The 19,719-nt window shown below is 43.5% G+C and overlaps 1 protein-coding gene across 3 annotated transcripts in view; it reads right to left on the reverse strand.

Moving 5' to 3' along the window:
* The window catches only part of KIAA0319 (KIAA0319 ortholog), a 59,341-nt gene extending 41,167 nt beyond the window's left edge, over positions 1-18,174 (reverse strand). For all 3 annotated transcript variants that reach the window (XM_037381814.1, XM_037381813.1, XM_037381811.1), the window contains exons 1-2: positions 17,952-18,174; positions 5,299-5,464 (exon numbers count right to left, since the gene is read on the reverse strand). Coding sequence is in view for 2 of the 3 variants with exons in the window: in XM_037381813.1 (XP_037237710.1) it covers positions 5,299-5,347 (49 nt within the window). In the remaining variant the exon portion in view is untranslated. The remainder of the gene's footprint in view (positions 1-5,298; positions 5,465-17,951) is intronic.
* Between the last annotated feature and the right edge of the window lie 1,545 nt (positions 18,175-19,719).

Below are 19,719 nucleotides of genomic sequence, written 5' to 3' on the forward strand. Positions count from 1 at the left end.
CAAATGTCAGAAGGCCTTGGTTTCATCCCAATATAAAATGGAAAAAAAATTAAACTTCAGAATTTCTGTACAACAGGAAAATTATTTCCCTACCAACTCTAAATTAAACGTAACAGTGTAATCCAAATATCAAAGTAATCAAGGTTTCATGTTTTGCTTCAACTAGGGTTTTACCTGAGTAAAATTCTAGCAGTAGATGGGCAAGAAAGGGTGAATTTAGCAGGCTATTTCAGCCTGACACTAGGTATGTCCATTAATTGTGTTCAGATAGAAAACAGGTAAGATCTACTTCGAGTGAACTTAGTCTGATCTCTGATTTCATATTCCCCTCACACTGTCCAATCTCCAGCCTGCAATGAGCTCAACTAAGAGATAGCAAGGTCTCTTATTTACAGAAAATTTACTGAAAGCGTGCCACATGAATGGTCACAAAGTGAGGTCTGTGTCTATTAACACATTACCTGCCCATTACCTGCTGTCTGAGGTCATAGCACAGCTGTTTTCCATTAGTTAACCGAACTCAGAAATTAAAACACTGTTCTATTTTAACCAGTAATGGCAAAAAAACCCAGCATCATGCAATCCTGTTTATTGTTTCAGAAGTACTCATCTGTGTTACCAACAGAAAGACTGCCTCCCTTTATTATGAGCCCTGAAAGCCTTCTGGTGCCTGGGCTAGCAATATCCTAAAGGTTCTGCAAACCAAGTGTTCCCCTCCCTTTTAGCTGTACCTTGTTATGTCTAAAGCACGTCAGCACTGACCCAGAGACATAGTCAGGCAAGCTGGTTACCCTAAAATCCCAAATCCATACACTCCACCAAAACCCTAATAAAAAGAGTCACACTGTGGAATACAGCTTCATTTTAAAGAGATTCCTTCCTTTAGTGAGGAAACATCCACACCCTTCTTGGAGCTGTATGCTACAAATCTTTCATATCTTGGTGCACAAGCCCACGGATGTCAGGAGCCCAGCAGGAACACAGCTGTTCCTGTCACAGCTGGCTGGAGACCTTTCCTCAACTGGACATGGAGAGTAGCTGCAAAGCCTAACAGATGCTCTCTCCCATCTCCAGCAGGCTCACACAACCATGAGGGCCTGGAGCACCTGAATGACCTGGAGGCAAATATTCTTCAGTCAGTAATTAGGAAACTGACAGCGCACTAATGCTGGGTTTACCATGGCTAACTACCCCAGTATGAAACCCTACAAGGACAGAGCGACCCACTTTGTGGGCTGGTTTATTTGTTTTCCCTAGCAGCAAGCAGTATAAGCAGCAGAAATGGGATTGAGGAAATGTGCAATAGAGGAGAGCTCAGATTCAGACCCTGCACCAAGAATAGTCACATTTGACCAGAATCACCTCCCACTACCTTCTTGCTAGCAGCACAGCACTGAGAGCCCATGTGGCACACTGTTCTCACAGCCTGAGAGCCTCTGAATGATGTGCACATGGAAGGTCCTACAGCAGTTTCCTACAGGAAGATCAGGATTGTCCCTGCTTTCTTGACATCTGCTCCCTCCACTCTAAGCAACAAACTAGTTGTATTCCATTTTTAGGGTTAATTATTTTTTTAAAAATCTATCCAAGTAACTTTTACCTTATTTTGTTGAGTTTTGAGATGAAAGATGCTGTATCACTAAGAAATAACTTTTTTTCCTACCACCATAACACGTTGAAACAATTTTTTTAAAGTTCTGGAAGCAAAAAAAAAATTTCAGTTGCTTCAGAGGAGAACTTGAACTCCAATTTTCAAGCTAGGGCCAATCCCACAGCAGAGTTACAAACCACCGAAGAACACACTTTATATCATAAATGCTGAAAAAGACTTATTTTCCAGCAGCTTTAGCAAAGGCCTATAGAAAGTACTGTCCTAGAAACCAGAAAAGCTGTATTACTGAGAACTTCATCAATAACTAAAAAGTCACTGCATTAGTTCCTCTAACAACAGCTAACACCTCTGTACACCACAAATATGTTTTCATTCTTTTTTCTACAGGCTGCTTTTAGGTTATTTGGTGTTTCCCCTCCCTTTCCCTGAAATCTCACAGGACTTTAAACAGGGACACATCTGGCATACCAAAGTGTTCTTTTGGGCCTCAGTAACGATGCTGACTGCAGATTAATCACTGCAAGAGGAGGAGAAGGAGAACAAACAGACAAAAAAGAAAAAAGCTCAGTTACATAAAAGCAAATTCTCAACACAAAGCTAAAGCCAAGAGCATTCTAGTTAAATCTACAAACAATGAAGCTGCAAAGTATTTCTGGCCATTATAGCAGCCTTCATGATGTTTATCATTCACTTGGTGTTCAGGATCAGTTAAAGCTCCCTAATTAGTTCAGTGGGCCTGACAGTCCTCTCCAAGTATTGTTTTCATTGCATGAATTGTTATCATCCCTGTTTGCCACTGATAAATCAACCAAGTGCTATCTAAAGACAAAAAAAACCCCACCTAAAAACAACTACCCAGCCCCTAAAGAACACATCTCCCTCCCCCAATTTTTTTTTTTTTTTTTTTTTTTTTGTAAAGCAGGCTGTGGATATGCTCACGATCCAAACAGGCCCAAACTGCAGACCAGGATCTAGCCTGTCAAAACAATTCATCCAACCCATGGCCCCATTCTTCCCTTCATTTACACACAAGCATCTAAGCCCAATGAACCACTCAACAGACAGCTTGTCTGCCCCATCAAGGACACAGGATATTTGCAGTTGGAGGCTAGAAGGGTCGATGCATAGGTGCAGCCATTACATCCCTCCACCAGGAAACACCAGACCACTTCTAACAGACATGGACAATGTAAACTAACCTGACATACTGCATAACTCACTATAATCTCAGAGATCATAATCAGGCACTTCACCATCTTGTCTCTCTGGAAAGATCTGTGTGAATCAGAACACATTACTAGAACATCTAGCCATGGCAGTACAAGCGAGAAGAACTGCTAACCTGGGGTCACAGTGCATTCTAACTGGCATTTCAGAGGCATACTACGTTTTAAGGCATCCTTTGACACTCCATGAACTTTCATGCATTAAATACATGGGAAGAAAACAGTATTCATCTTGTTCTTCAAAGTCCAAGACCAGCAATAATGAAATGTGTTGAAAATTGATGGCTTGTAATGTATTTAGAAAAACACTCCCCTAGAGCAAAGAAAAGTATACTAGCGATGTGCAGCAAAGACTCTGGGAGGTCATGTAATCTACAGCTGGGCTGCATGGAGACTAGACTGCACAACACCTGTGACTGCAATTACCCACTAATCCATCTTTGTGCCTTTGTTGGAGTGGCTAGTCTCAGAACAAAGCACTACAGTATGAACACACAGTACGAGAAAACTGAGAATCAGCCATGAGAATGCTATTATATGTGCAGAAATGCATTTCAATAGCAGTATCTGCAAGTTCTGCCTCAAATGCCAGATTAGAATATGCCTGATAAAGATGAGAGCTAGACTGAATGGATTTCAAGGTGTATTCCGAGTTGCAAAATAAACCCTTGTTTCTGTGGTGGAAAGCAAAGTCTTCTATATCTCTCATAGGAAAAAAACCAAAAACAAAAACTTGGATGCATTAGCTTAAAAACTATTGATTTTATTAACGGCCAGAATAATTTAAATCTGTTTCCATACAAGCTGATTTCATCAATGAATGGATATAAGCCAGTGAAATGAGACTGGCATTACAAAGAACACCTACATGGAGAAATTGGGAGCTGCATACACAGGTTTCGATGCTAAAAAAGCACAAGCTCATATGCAGAGGAAAAATTGCTAAATGAACATCCAGAAAATTCTGAGCCTGAGCCAGTTCACCTTAAAGCTTGCACTAAAAATAAGTCCTTCTGACTTAAAGGTGAGCATCCATTGCTGATTTATTTCAGCAAACATATCCTGGAACCAGCAAGTACCTTCCATTTTAGGTAAGGGGTAATATTAATTGGACAGAAAATACTGTAAATACTCAAGATGGAAATAAATACTAAAATCTTTACTAAAATAATATCTGACACTGGAAAGTATTAGCCCCTAAACATTATTGCTGGTACCTGAGACACAGTGAGAGGCTTGGAATACAGCCAGCACCTGAGTATAATGGTCATGTTTTCAGATAAATCAAGAGAACTTAGCAAAATTGCAATTAAAGAATGAAAACAAGACTTTTTATATGCACATGGAGGATATTCTAGCCTGCTAACAATTACCAGCATTATAAAAAGCACAAAATTTTGACATGGTCTACAGCCAAAATTCAGTATTTACTGCACATTATTACCTTTTATTGAAGTGGCTGTGGTTTGGTTTTTTTAAAGATAGGGCATAGACCCTATAGCTGGTACTCATTATGCCATAGGACAGCATTTTATTTATTTACAGAAGGCATATTTATTGTTTACTACAGCAATAAAACCATCAGCTCCATGTTCCCTTCAAAAAACTTAGCATGATGAGATCCTCAGGGTGATCTAGCTATCCCCCCCATCACCCAACATTTCCAAATTCAGTAGTCAGTTTAATTCTTAGCACATTATAAAGGCTCTCTCTCATGAAACAGCCATACCTGTTTATACCACAGGAGATGAAAACCAGATTACCGAGGATTATTTTCCCAATTCTTGCCAATATAGACTCTGCCAGTATCTCAACAGCCAGAATTCAAACACTGGCTTTTAAAGAAATAAACCTCATCTTTGCATATATTGTTCTGTAGGCACCCTGTCGAAACTGCCTTTGCCAGATTAAGTCTTCCTGTGACATGGGGGCAGTATTAAGAATTACTATCATTCTTCATCTGATTATGGAAATAATTTACCTATATGTGCAGCTGAAGCAGAATCTTACAGAACTTCCCTGTGGTCTTCGAAAAGAAATACATGTCTGTAAATCTGATCATGAGGTGAGAGATAAACAAATGCATTTATGCTTCTCATAAATCATTCTATAATACTTAAGGAAAAATGTAGCTTAGAACACAAACAACATGTCATTCTTTAACTGCTGTCCTGCAAGAGAAAGGAGAACTCTGAACCCTCCCACTACCCCTTCTTGCCCCATGCATCTCTCCTGAAACAGCCCTACTGAGATTGGCTCCAGCTACTCACAACTGCCTCCCTGCATTGCAATCAACCGCCAGTTACAAAGCTGTACCTTACAAGAACTTTTTGCACTGAGGAGTCACGAGATTTCCCAGCTCATGCCTTATTCATATTTCATTTGCACCTGTATACACACTCCAGGAGCATGTCTCACTCATTCCATGTGACTCAAGACACACAAGTAGTAAACTCCTACCTGTTATTGCCCACAGTAACAGGCAGAGAACACCAAGTCCAAACGCCATGCTGCACCAGGAAGGCAGTGACAACTGCTTTTCTAACCAGCCGTGTGGATTTAAGCCGTATGTCTTAATGTCGGTTTCCTCTATTATCGTTTAGTACCCTGCTGTGGCCATGAAGCACTGCAACAGACAGCATAGGAAAAAATAGGTCAGATGTGAGCATTAATTGGAATGTCACAGTAAGAGCCAATAGATAAGTTAAATGCAGTCTTTATTATTATTTCCTGACTTCTTGATGGATGACGTAGCAGATCAGGCAAGCTGAAGATCGAGAACAAACTACTTACCTGGAAATCTCATTCTCTGAAGATGAGAAAATGTGCTAGGAAGATTTTCATGCTTGGGCTCCTGTACCTCAAAACCCACAAATATTCTGTCTGCAGTTACCCAGACCTGGTTTTGCTCTGACTAGCAGGTACCCTTACCTGAGGAATCACAGACAGTATCATCCATGTTAAAATCCATGCAGTACTAAGTCAGCTCTTGAGGCAGCCCTCAAGCTGTTCTCTCCCAGCTATCAAGGTAACACAAGCAGACACTTCTCCAAAACTTCTAAGGAGATATTCCTTGACAGGACACTAAATTTGCCACATAAAGCAGCCTAAGCAACAAAAAAAGGCAGTTCAGCCAAACTCACAATTCCCTCACCCCCCGCCCACCCCTGCTCCCCCCAAGGATCTTAAGAACTTAAGTAGATGCTTGACCAAATAACCACTTCTGTAAATGAGAACACAGGCAGTGCTTTTGCCAAAGAACAGCCATTCTCAAGGCAAAATATCCCAGTAAATTCCCTTTGACGTTCATTACATGACTTGGTAAAGGTAATGACTTTCATATTTCAGTTGCCTGGATCTACATATGATAGAAATGCTGCTAACTGGCTGCTTTTGGCCGGTTCCTTACCACACATAATTTTATACGATGAAAGACCATCTTGCTTTTCTCCCCTGAACTACTCACTCCTCAGTAGACCTATTTGTTGCTTAGGCTGTCTTATTTGGAAAATTTAAGACCGGTAATGAGAATCACATCAGTACTGTGATTGAACTGTATACTGCCATTGCTGTATTTTGCCAAGCGTAATGTACATTTACATTGTGATTTCAGTATATTTTGTATTGTTCTAAACCAGAAATCCGCTGTCACATCAAGTACCTGAAATTAAAAAAAATTTGATATTAAACATCACATCCTCCACACATGGAATATCTAAAAGAACCCCATCAGAGAGTACTGGACTCTGACAACTTCTCCTCAGGTCTGTGGCACAAACACTAATTCTGCTCAAGACATAAACAAAATGACCACAGAACGTCACTAGGGGAAGGGGAAGGAAACCCCTTAGATTTAGGAACAACTCCCAAGTACAAAAATGTAAGACTTGGGGCAAGCTCCCCACTAAACCAGGAAAGATTGTATTATTAACTTTCCAAATGCCTGATATTTGATTTAAAATACAGCTTCACTTTTGTGACCTTTTTTCTATCCAACATCAACAAGTCCCCCTCCTAAGGCAGCTGCAAAGCAGCCAGAACACTGAAGAGTAAGCTGGTCTCCCAATTCCCTCACATGTTGCACAATTAGAAAAACTATCTCTGATCACAAGGAATAACTGAACTGTCACAAAAAAACCCCAAGAACACAAAACCACCACCAAAATGCACCAGACACTACGCTGCTTCTAGTATAACCTTGTTTTGATATCTGCAGCTAGATATTCTCTCAGGAAGCAGCTCCTGACAGAACACACATAGCTGTGTTTCTCTGCGGCGAACAGGACTCATTTAGCAAGACTGCACACTTCAGAAGGAGCAACAGGTTGTCCGGATGCTCCAAGATAGCACGCTTCAGCAACAGGGCCTTTTTTTACTGTCTTGCATTTCCCAATTGCTCTTCTGTCCTTCCATCAATTATAAAGTTACTTGGTTCTGTAACAGACAAAAAGCCCCAGAATTCTTCAAAACTTTAAGCCATGTCATTCCAAATGTCCCACTTGGAAGGCAGGCACTGAAACAGCTGAGCCCTGAGCAGTGTCAGGGTACAGTATCATCAACAACTGAACAGAAATGAGCACTTGAGCATACGAGGGAAAGTGTTTAAGTCAGTCCTGAAGGTCCCACACTGTGGAGCATCCTCTTTATTTCACTGTAAGGGTGATGCACAGAGAATTGTTCCATTTTGCGCTACAATGGATTACACAGACTCACACAATCAATCCACAGAATTGCTGAGTTTGGAAGGGACTTCTGGAGGTCACCTTGTCTCCACTCCCACTCAAGCAGGGCAGCCTGGAGCAGGCTGCCAAGGACCACATTCTGACAGATCCCACTATCTCCAAGGATGGAGGCTCCACAACCTCCCTGGACAACCTGTGCCAGTAAGTGCTCACCCTCACAGTAAGAAAGTGTTTCCCGAATGTTCAGGGGGAGCCTCCTATGTTTCAGTTTGTGTTGCCTGCTGACCTGTCACTGGGCTCCACCTGGCTCAATCTTCTTTACATCCTCCCTCCAGGCACTTGTAAACACTGAAGGGTTCCCCCCAAGCTTTCTTCAGGCTGAACAGCCCCAGCTCTCTTAGCCTTTCCTCATAGGAGAGATGCTCCAGTCCCTTAGTCATCTTCAGTAGACTCCCTCCCATAGCTCCATATTAGTCCTGTACTGGGGAACGCAGCATTGGGCACAGTACTCAAGGTGTGGCCTCACCATGCTGAGTAGAGAGGAAAGATCACCTCCCTTGACCTGCTAGCAATGTTCATCCTAACACAGCCCAGGATATCATCAGCTTTCTTTGTGGCAAGGGCACAGTGCTGGCTCACAGTCAACCTGGTGTCCACCAGGACCCCTAGGTCCTTTTCTGACAATCTTATTTACAGCTGGGTGATCCCAACGGAGCTGATCTCCCCCATGGGCACATCCACTTGCTGAACTTCATGAGGTTCCTGACAGCCCATCTCTCCAGCCTGTCGAGGTCACTCTGGATAGCAGCACAACCCTCTGCCCTCCACTCACCACTCCTCCCAGTTTCGTGTCATCAGCAAACTTGCTGAGGGTACAGTTTTGTCCCATCATCCAGATCATTAATGAAGATGTTAACCAGTACTGAAGATGGACCTAGTATTGACCCCTGGGGTACACCTCTAGTTACTGGCCTCCAACTAGACTTTGTGCCACCAACCATCATGCTCCAGGCACAGCCATTCAGCCAGTTTTCAATCCACTTCACTGTCTTGCTTATTCCAGCCCATACTTCAACAGCTTCTCTACAATGATGTTATGGGACAGTGTCAAAAGCCTTACTGAAGTCAAGGCAGGCAACATCCACTGTTCTCCCCTCATCTACCAAGCCAGATTTCTATAATGAAATGACTAAGAGGTTGGTCGAGCATAACTTTCCCCTGGTGAATCTATCCCGGCTCTCAGCTATGCAGGCAGTGATCTCCAGTGAAAACAGATTTCTTAAGCCTTTCCAGCTGAACCCACTAGCATATGCCTGCCCATGCTTAGCATCTGCTCATTTATTCTAACACATTGCTCAAAGTGATTATTTTTATTTAGTGTTGTACTTCAGAACATTTAAACTAAACCACAGAGCTGTACAGAACATACAATTTGTATAAACTCTACCTTCCAACAGTTTTTGGAGTGTTTCTGTTGCTTTTGAGAATGAGAACAGAGGAACATAGATAGGATAGACAACTGAGTAAGTATTTACAACCTATTAATGCAAAAACTCCATGTATCTCAGCAGACTGAGGAGAAGAGAAGATGATATAGTGAGACCGTTAATTCCACATGCAGCCTTTTTCCTGATTCTATGGATATCTGCCTAGATTTGGAAAAGTTGTTAGCCATCAAAAATTGATTTGCAGAAGAGCTCATCACTGAAACACAAGGTTTCTGAGATATTGTGCGTTTGCTGTAACCTTCATTCATTCCCAGAAGCAGGCAAATGGGCTAAAGGATTGAAACTCTCTCTTAGACATCTGGTCCAAGGAAAAACACATCAGGCTCAGTATCAGAACATCAGGAGGTCACAACTAACTGCAGTTAAAGGCAGAAAAATAATTTTGTTGTTTTTATAGGTCTTTTTCCTCTGCAAGGCCATATTTGCTATCTCACTGCTGCTAAAATGAAACAAGTAGCAGCTTCCATATCCTACAGAACAGTTGAATGAGAAATCCACGTGATTACTTCCAGCAACATGAATAAAACCACTGACAATGCAAATGATCCAGATTTTTGAAGCATTACTTGTCCTGAGTTCAGAAACACAAGTAGTTGTAGCAAACAGCTGTGATAAACAGTTGTGGTGGTGTTTTGTTTTAAATTTATATTAAGAAAAATATGTTACCCAAGTTACAAAATGCCAGACTTTGGACTGCATGCTCTTGATTGAATCCTTACGGAACATACCATATGAGGATACAGTGAATGCACAAAACCAGCACTGTGTCCTCCCATGCTTTTTTGTGGCTACGCATCTATTAATGTTTAATTTCCACATAATAGAAGAGCTTGCATTCACTGCAAAATTGGCTTGCATTTCCTAATGTTAGGATCAAGCTCATACACGGTCACAATTCAGTGCATAGTTTCTGATCCACAGATGAGAACACAGCTACCAAAACCTGCATGCTTTCTTAAGCAGTTAAGATAGTAAACACTGCTGCAGTGTACACGTGCAATGCTCCTATCTTCCCCCTGGTACTATCCCCCACAAGTGCAACTTTCATCACAAACGCAAGAGACATTAAAATTTAAGAAGGCAGCCAGCCTTAAGATTTCAGCAGTTAAAAATAACTAAGGCCACAAGATTAATTTTCTAGCTGAATCTCTATCCTTCACTGATATCAAAAAGCCCATTATTTTTGTAACAATATGAGCAGACAGCACTGCTGGTAATGACTTTGGAATGTCTTGGCACTCTTACCTAGGTGAGATATGGCAGCCTTGAGAATTATATAGGCAGGTACAGTAACTATGTTACACTCATATTGCCTTACTCTGAAAGCAATGGATTTTTTCTGCTGCAGCTGGCAGCTTTGGCAGCGCTCTAGCCAATAGAAGGGGAATTCTGAACTGATCTCCCAATACAAGCATTTCAACTTCACAAAGTTTTAAACATCTGCAGTTGCTGGTCAGGACCACAACATCTTTTGGCAGGTAACACAGGAATTACAACAGCTTTCCATGGAAAAGGAATTGCCTCTATTGTCTCAGTCTTCTCCAATCCAAATCTCACTCTGCATTTTATTCACCTGGACTTCAATGCAGACTCAATTTTCTCCCTTAGAGAGAGAAAGAGGTCAGCCAAGCAGAACTATGTTGCTACCTCGAACACATAATAAGGCCAGGGCAGGGCTCAAACAGTAAAAAAAGCGTATGGACCAAATTACCTGTATCTGGGATTACATTCAAATCCTAGAGCTGCCAAACAGCAAATACAGCATCAGGCAGTACACTGGCACCCTACAAAAGGTGTAGCCGAACCCCTTCACGCTAACAGAATCAGAGGCAGGAACAAGTAGTGCCATGAAATCAGGCAGAGAGCAATGCCAGACAACAGAAACCTCTGGGACAGCGATGGCCCTGAATGCTGGGCCCAGCCACACTTGCATCGGTGGGAAAGGCAAGCAAGGGCTTCTCACCTCCTTGCCCTTTCAGACCTTAGCAGAGCTAGGCAACATGCCAAAAGAAATACTGAAACAGCATCTGACAGTCAAGCCACAGCTAAAGCAACCCCCCTATTTTTCAGCTGACAGCATCTCTTAAAAAGCAGGGTGGCTGAGTAAATGAACACATTACCGATCTGGTGGTCCTACACTTAATGAAAGTGTCTGTATACATATATACACACACATCAATATTTCTATTAAACACAAGACAATCCTTCAGGAAATCTCATGAAAAAATGAAATTAGTTATTTCATCAGCTATTGCACCTGCATTAATACTCAAGCCAGTTAGTTAACAGCTGAGCATTAATACTGCAGAAGAAAGAAAAATATAACTTTAATATGTCCCTAATAACAGAGAAAAACAGGACATGTGCAGGCACTAGGAGTTCTAACATTAAACAGGTACTGTACAAACACATACTACCAAAAGAGCCACAGGTTAGGCATCTAAATAAAGGGGATAATTTTCAAGCCCTTCAGCAGATGTGGAAGACATCGGTCTCATCAATGCTTATCACCTGTGCACAGTAACCTTCCTCTCTCAAAAAATTTTCTAACAGTAGGTACCTATACTTGAAAACAAAACCATGACTACTGATGAAAAGTTATTGCAGCTACAGGATATAGCTATAATTGCAAACATCTCTCTGCTTTATTCAGAGGGGCTCCCACAGGTCTTGCTGAAGGCTGACATTAGATTGGCATTACATCCCAACTCTAAATCAATTTCCTCAATCAAGTTCAGGGCACAAACAGCAAGTTAATGGTGACAGATAACAAACTGAATAGCTGAAAACATCCTGCCATGTTACTTTAACATGTAACATGTTAATTTAACATTAACATGCTACATGTTAAGTAGAACGGTTTTAGTTGGAAGGGACCTTGAAGATCATCTGCTTCCAACCCGCCTGCAGCGGGGAGGGACACCTTCCACTAGCCCCGAATGGACTACATGCTCCACTAGCTCCACTGACATCCCAGCTCTGTCAACTGCTAAGTGACACCAACCAGACAAATAAAAACAAAACCAATAGTGCTTCATGAAAAGAATCATTCTATTCTACAAGATTACAAAGCAGCCTTCATTACAACTGCTGTGGAGAGAGCAAACAGTGGAAATCCTAAAGGTTAGCAGGTGTATGTAGTGTCAAGGATTACTTACAGGGAAGAAAAAAAAAGATTTGAACTGAATGGTGGAACTGCTCTGCTGAGAAATTAAAACACTATTATTGGTGTCAGGATTTACATCATATTATGGCATACAATAATACATTTCCAAAGTTCAGAATAATTCAGGATTGTTACTCCTTGATTTGTAATACAGACATTTCTATAGCCCTGAGGTCAGCCAGACCAGCTGGGAGGGGGCAGCAACTAATCTAAAACTACCCTTACTAAGAGTTAGCAGGACAGAGTGAGATCTTTAGACACCTGAGAGCCCCACACTCCCCAGTGACAGGCCAGGGATGCAGAAGTATCTCACCTCAGAAGAGAGGCAAACTATCAGACAGTTCCTCTAAAACAACATACTCTGGCTTCCATATGTTTTCCATTTTCACAGGAAGATGGCCTCACTTACCAATTCTCTCTGCTGTCATCAAGTAAGTACTCTGCAGTGAAAATGAAGTGAGACCTGGAAAGGGAAAGCTTGAAGGAACAAGACTGTATCTTGTCCCTTCCACGGCCCAGAAGCAAGACAAGCATCCTTACATCCTCCTCTGGATTGTTATCTAACCTGTCCCTAAGCTTCCCACGAAGGTTATTGCAGAATTTCTCTACCTATCTTCTCTCACTATTTAGCTATTTTTACAGCAGGAAAACAGACCACAGAATAAATCTATCCATCAGGTATACACAACAACAGTTTTGAGCTTTGGATGGGGAAAAAAAAAAAAAAAAAAAGATTTAGTAGACTGCCTGGAGGAAGGAGACATAACATGGAAGAGATGGTACAAATATTTTCCAAACTTGCAGAGCTTAAAGTTGTTGCTGTCCAACAGCTGACTGAAGGCTTGTGTGACAACTTTGCGTGGTCTCAATCCACTTCTAAGTGCCATTATGACAGAAAGCAACACACAGAGCAAGCTGCTCTGCACAGCGGGCTCCAACTAGAGACCAAGACATCCTTTTGCAGCAGAACTACAATTTGCAGGTGAGGGCTGATGCTTCTGGAGAAACTCACATAAATTATAAGGAGAGTTAGAAGACAGATACAAATGGTTTAAGCTGGATCACAGAAGTGCACAGAACACAATAATTTACCTATTTTGCACTCGTTCAAGGTAAAAAATGACCATACTAAAACTACAATAAAAAATTTGCTATAGTGCTGGGTTGAAAATGAGTGTTTTTCTCTTCTAAAATGATAAACCCTCAGAAATAAAAAGGAACTATTAGTTGATTCAAAGCACCTTTGTACTGCATTTCTCAGGATTTTGACAATTCTTCCTTAAGTACTGTTTTCTAAACTACAGTAATTCTTGAAAAAGCCTCAGTCATCAGCAGGAAAAAAAACCAAACCACACTCTCTCTCATAAATGCAGAGAAAGCCCTATAAATCTGAACCTACGAGATTCGCTGTCTTTCACAGACTATCAAGACTTTAAATACAGGGTTTTGGGTGTGTTTTTTTAAAGGAAAACTTTATGAGGCATGAATTTTAAGTCAGTGTCAGGATTTAGGAGATCTCATTTATAATACATGAAGCCTTGCAATTGTTAATACTGCTATTCAATAACTAATACTTAAAAATAATCAACTCTTCTTGTAATTTGATCTCTACCTAAGTATCAAAGCTAATCTTTACAGATCCGGAGGATGAAAGCTGGTAAATATGCTATGTAGGAACCCTGGACACTGATCTCAGAAGTGCTGAACACAGACATGTTCACAGTTCAAAGGACACCGCAGACACTTGCTATCTCCACAACGTAGAGGGTAGCTACCACGTAAAACATGAGGTTGACTTGAAACAACTAAAGTTTACAACTTCAACCAAAGCAATACCAGCTACAGAAAGGGTAGCAAAAGCTTTTATGTTATTTATTGCCCAGTGCAATCTGAATTGCTGCAATTAAATCAACTACTAGATTTTACTTTAACTTTATAGTGGCAATAGTACTTACCCTGCAAACATTGTGGAGGAAGACAATGCAGAATGAATACATTAAAATTTTACTGCAAAAGTTCATTGTAAGTGAAGTTGGTTCCAGAGAAAAGCAAAACTTTCTGGTCTATGGACTTCAGGCAATCAGTATTACCGTCACTAATTAACAATACACCATACAGCAGAAGAAACAACAGTCTGACACAAAGTCAAATGGATGTGCTAGGATTTCAGGTAATATTTTTGTATAAAAAGACTATGGTGTTATAAAGCCAGAATTAAAAGTTATATAAGTACATCTAATTTATTACAGCTTTCAAGTGCTGTTCACTGACTGATTGGCAGAGACTGGCTCAAGCAATACAAGTAGTTATGTCAACAAAGCTAACTGACCATTTTTGAGATTGGAATATTGAACATGCAGATAGTCACTGCCCGAGATACAATCACACACACTATAGAAAAAAACCTTGCATAAGGTGGTATGGGTATAACAGCAGATAGCCAGAAAAGCCGAAATCTTGCAAGTGAAGTATATAAGCACTCTCTCCATTTGTGTCTTGCTATTTTATCACCAAGAAAAGACTCTTAATGCAGTTGGATGCTGTACATCCATTTATAGACTTGAAATCTTGTGTGTTGATTTAAGAGCAGAGAAATGAGTAAATTTCCATGGCTAAGGAAGGGCAGGGGGAGGATGGGGAAGTCTTTTCACCCACATAACCATGCCAAGTTTTATGTCCATTGTTAGCTTGGTCTCCTGCAGAGAAAAAGCTTACTTGACCACTGTGTAAATAGATTTTTTTTTTTTTTTTTTTACTTACAGTACCCTTTTACACCATCACCTGATTTCAGCCAGAGAAGAACAGATTGCCAGCATGTAATTAAGTTCCTATCACTTCTATAAAAACAGCCAAGCCAGAGAAGGCAAAATTGCAATATGAACTTCTACAGGCTCAACCCCAAAGCATGTCATCCAGTTTCCGTAACTGAAAATGGTAGCCCACATGTCACCCTGTCAGTGCAGTCTGTGGAAAGGGGGAATTGCATGCAAAAAACATACAGGCACCTGCAAACACAATGGAAAAATCCTTGTTTGACCTCGAGACACAAATTAAGCGCAATCTTCTTCATTAGCTCTCCTGTTCAGAAAACTACTTGCTTTTTATAAACAGATAAAGCACATGTGCCCATGCACAGCCACTCCCCTAAGATGCAAAACCCTGGAGCCCCACCTCAGATGACTGACTAAGCACATTTTACTTCTTTAAAATCCATCTATTATTTAACCAGTGGAACTCCTTGTACTGTGCAGATAAGCTGATAAACTGTACAGAGGACAGATTTATCAAGGAAAACACATCAGGACAGGAAAAATCCACTAAACTGCCCCTTCATCAGCATTAGGCTAACCGCATTCATATTACTTCCAACTGGATTGACCGAATTCCTATCTGCTCAAAGTCAGATCACCCTGAAAAATACTCAACAGTCATGCCCTGGCACCATTCAGAAAAAGATTAGGTACTTAAATGGAAAAGCAACTATATCTGCAGTTAAATTAGATTATAAAATTGTACAGAAAGACACTTTGTGACAGAAATTGAAAGCTAACTGCCTGACAGTAGGAAGGATTTCTCCCCATGGGTACAATATCCATTACAGTGGTTCTGTGCTTCCTCTACAGTGTTGAAATTGGAGACTGCTGGATATACAGCACTTGATCACAACCCCACCTTTAATTGCCAATTTCCTAGTAAGGACATACATTTGGTACTACTAGCAAACATAAAGCATCACCACATGCTTTCTTAAAGGAAAGGCCTAGAAGCAAAGTCCATATAACTAACCAGTATGTGAAGAAGCCCACAGCAAGGCTACTTTTTCAACATCACAGAAGGTACAGCTGGAAAGAACCTGAAGGACTCCCTACTTGAAACCAATACCATGCCTGTGCACCTGGGGAGGAGAGAGAATCAACTGGTTTTGAAGCATTCCTGATGGAGATTTCACTAGCAGACTCAGAAACCTGACCATGCAAACTCTGTCATCTCCACGCCACTGAAACCTGCAGCCTGCTCAGACAGCATCCAAAACCAATACAGCAAGAAGTCAGCCGTATGCAAAGCTGAATTAAAATACAGCATCTTCAGGTTAACAAAACTTCACTCCACGTAGCTCATTAGAATTGCCAGAATTGCAGCTCATTGGTAGGCAACTAATGAAGATGTAACAGATTCATACTTGCTTACATCCGTTTTCTGTGGAATCTGAAGTTTTCAAAGTGTTACAGAAGTGCACCTCCAGCCCTCCATCACAGTACTCCCTGAAAGAAAATGTGGGGAAAGACTAAACTGGGTAAGCATCCCCAGAGCACAGACTCCTCCACAGACCACAACCATAACTCCAATTAGCTTCAATAATGTAAAATCCAGGCTACATTGCATTTTCTGTGCTCACCCTACCTGCACCACTCAGACACACTATTTGACGTGCAACATGCTGAGCAGCTCAACCCCCATCATCTGAGGTACCAAAATTTAGTATGGCCAGTATCAACTACAAACTTTGTATTATGCCAGGTTTTTAAAGATTCAGATGCAGCCCAAGAAAATGCCTAAATGTGAAATATCAACTGCAACACTCAACCTTCTGAAACATGAGTGGGTAATTAAACAAGACAAACGTCCGTTAGACTTTTAGTAGGGGACTGATCCTCAGCTATGCAAGATATTGTAAAGGCAAAGGCAGATACAGACCCTACCCCTGAGTTTAAAAGCCAATATATCCTGTATGAACTCCACTATCTCGTCAGTAGAGTCAGCATGAGGCACATAGAATGGTTTGGACCTCAAAGATCATGTAGTTCCAAGCCCCCTGCCGTGGGGGGAAGACACTGAGAGCGCTCCTACAGCACAAACAGAGAGAAGGAACACAGGGCAAAGCAGTTGGTGCCTGATTTTGTTCGCTCAGCTATGTGGCTGTTCATAGGTTATCTGTGATATGCTCCTGAAGGCGGTCAGGGGAGTGACTGAACTGCCTTCTGGTTTTGTAAGCGATCACAACATAGACGGCACCCAAAACTGCAGTGATATAAAATTCACACATAGTATTTTCATGTATTTAAGCTCTGCTCTACCACTCAGAACACAATCCGACAATGCACCTGACACCCAACACATGAGCACTGTGCCCACCGGTCACACAGAAATTACATATTTAGGCTGCAACAAACGCACTTTGTCAGAAGACTGGAGACAAGAGTAATATTCTTACATTCTTTGGATATGTAAATATTCAAGTATCTATATACACACACATATACATGGAGGACAACAAAGCTATGATTTCTTAGTTCAAATCAGATATTGCCACACGGACAGGCTCGCTTAGGAAACATCCCAGCAAAACTATTTGATCCTTCATACGCACATATATATAGCAAGGTATACTTTTATATATCCATATGAGTAGATCTACCTGCAATGAAATACCAAACCACACACACCTTCCCCGCAAGCAGCGCACGGCTGCTCCTGCCGGCTCCCGGCCCCCCCGGCTGCCCCCCCGCGCCGCCCCGGGGCAGGGCGCAGCGCTCCCCGCAGCCCGGCTCCTGCTGCCCCGGCGCCCTGCGGGCCGGCTGCGGGCGGCGCTGCCCCGCGGAGCCCAGCGCCTCTGCGGGCAGCCGCGGTAGCTCAGCTCGGGGAGGCACTCAGCCGCTGCCCAAGCGAGGAGCCGGCCAGCACCGAGCCCGGTTTTCCACCCGCTCCCCACCTGCGGCGGCACCTGCGGCCGCGCCCAGGCCGCGACGACCAGCCTACCTGGCGGAGGGCAGGAGCCGGCGGGGCCGCCGCGGCCCGCTTCCTCCCCCGGTGCTCGGTGCCAGGGAGGGGCTGGAAGCCGGCGAGGTGCCGGTGGAGCTCGGCGGGGCCGGCCCGGGCGGCGAGGTGCCGCCCGCCTCCTCCCCGCTGCTGACTCAGGAGCAGGCGCCTTCCCTCCCCGCAGCCTCCCGGGGGCGGCCACCGCGTTTCGCGCAGGATCACGGCCCAGAGACCCCCACCCTCAGCTCGGCACGCACCGCCCACCGCCGACCCGGCGCTGTGGCGGCCGCGCCCGCTGCAGCGGTGGGGAGCTGTACCTGTGGGCAGCGGCTGCCTCAGCGGAGGGGAGAAGAGGCGGGAACCGGCCCGCAGGCAGGGACGCGGGAGCTTCTCGCCGCCGGCAAGGCGGGGAGCTGCCGCGCGTCCATCTTGAGGAGGGGGCGCGGGAGAGACGCCGGGCGCAGGGGGCAGAAAATGGCGCCGCCCGCCGGTAGGGCCGCCAGCCCGGCACGGGGCCCGCGGTGTGTGGGCCCGGCTGCTTGCCCGCCGCAGCGGGGTCCAGCGGCTGTGGAGCCGGTTACCTCCCACAGGGCTCCGCTATGAGGAGTTTTACCGGTCCAGAGGCTCTACCGCGGTGCTGCTCTGCTGGAGATAGGTAAAGCAGCGAGAGCCTCGCAGGCCTTAAGACCTTACATAGAAATTCTTAAAGGCGTGGACTCAACAAGCCTTTGTGACAAGGTAGCCGAGCCCTCCATACTGCCCAGCTTTGTGTGCCAGTGCTCAGAGGGCGAGGGCAGTGTCCTTGTCAGCCTGCCACCGGGCCTCGATGGGGGTCCCCATGGTGTCACTGTACATATGTTTACGTATTCTGTTAAGGGAAGGTTGCTGGCTCAGCAAAAGGTCTTAACCTTTCGTTGTGTTCAGGTTTATCTTGAAAGACTTTTGCCATATAAGGGACAGGATGACTAAACCCCCCAGGTATCAATCACTGATTTAGTGTTTAGCTGTATGTTAAACAAATGTGTGCACGCAGTTTAGGCCAAGCTGACTTTCTGAAGCTGTTAAAAGTGATGAATGAAGGGACAGACTTCTAATCAAGGGAGTCAGCCTTGGGAAGGAGGGGCAGCAAAGAATGGATGGGGAAAAGAACTATGTTATCTTGAGTCATGCAGAAAGAAGCCTCCAAGTGAGGAAGTTCTGGCCGCAAGAGGGGACAAGCTGATAAGGTCTGCAATCCACAGAAAGCTGGTTGAAAGTAGGACAAAGGTAATCGTGGCAGTGGGAGACCACAACCTCCGACTCAAGGGGCTTGCCCGAGAGAGGGCAGATCCCACGTGGGGACCATGCGGAGTTGATAAAAAACTTCAGCAGTGCTATGTGAGGGTGCGTGCTAGTTTGCATTAGAACCCAGAAACTTGTAAGCAATCCTGTATGTGAATGAAAATGAAAATGTAACACACTGTGGATGTGCAAGTGCTCTGCTGTATCGAATGTGTACCCTCGAGTAACTCGGTGAGTGCGCTTGGAAGAAGCATTCCCCCGTGCTCCCAGGGCTGTAATAAAGAATGCCTGCCTTCTAAAACTTCAAATCAAGTCTTAGAGGGTTTTTCTCCATGACTGACTTTATGGTGTTGCCACCACCTGTGTACGGTCATGCTGCGTGGTCCCCAGCTCTCCACCACCTGTGCGGTGCTTGGCAGCCCCGTGTCCACGCGCAGTGTCTTGGGGACGCTGGCACTGCTGGCGGGGCTGTTCCGCAGTGGCTGGG

The sequence above is a fragment of the Falco rusticolus genome, chromosome 3, assembly GCF_015220075.1.
Source record: "Falco rusticolus isolate bFalRus1 chromosome 3, bFalRus1.pri, whole genome shotgun sequence".
Taxonomy (NCBI): Eukaryota; Metazoa; Chordata; class Aves; order Falconiformes; family Falconidae; genus Falco; species Falco rusticolus.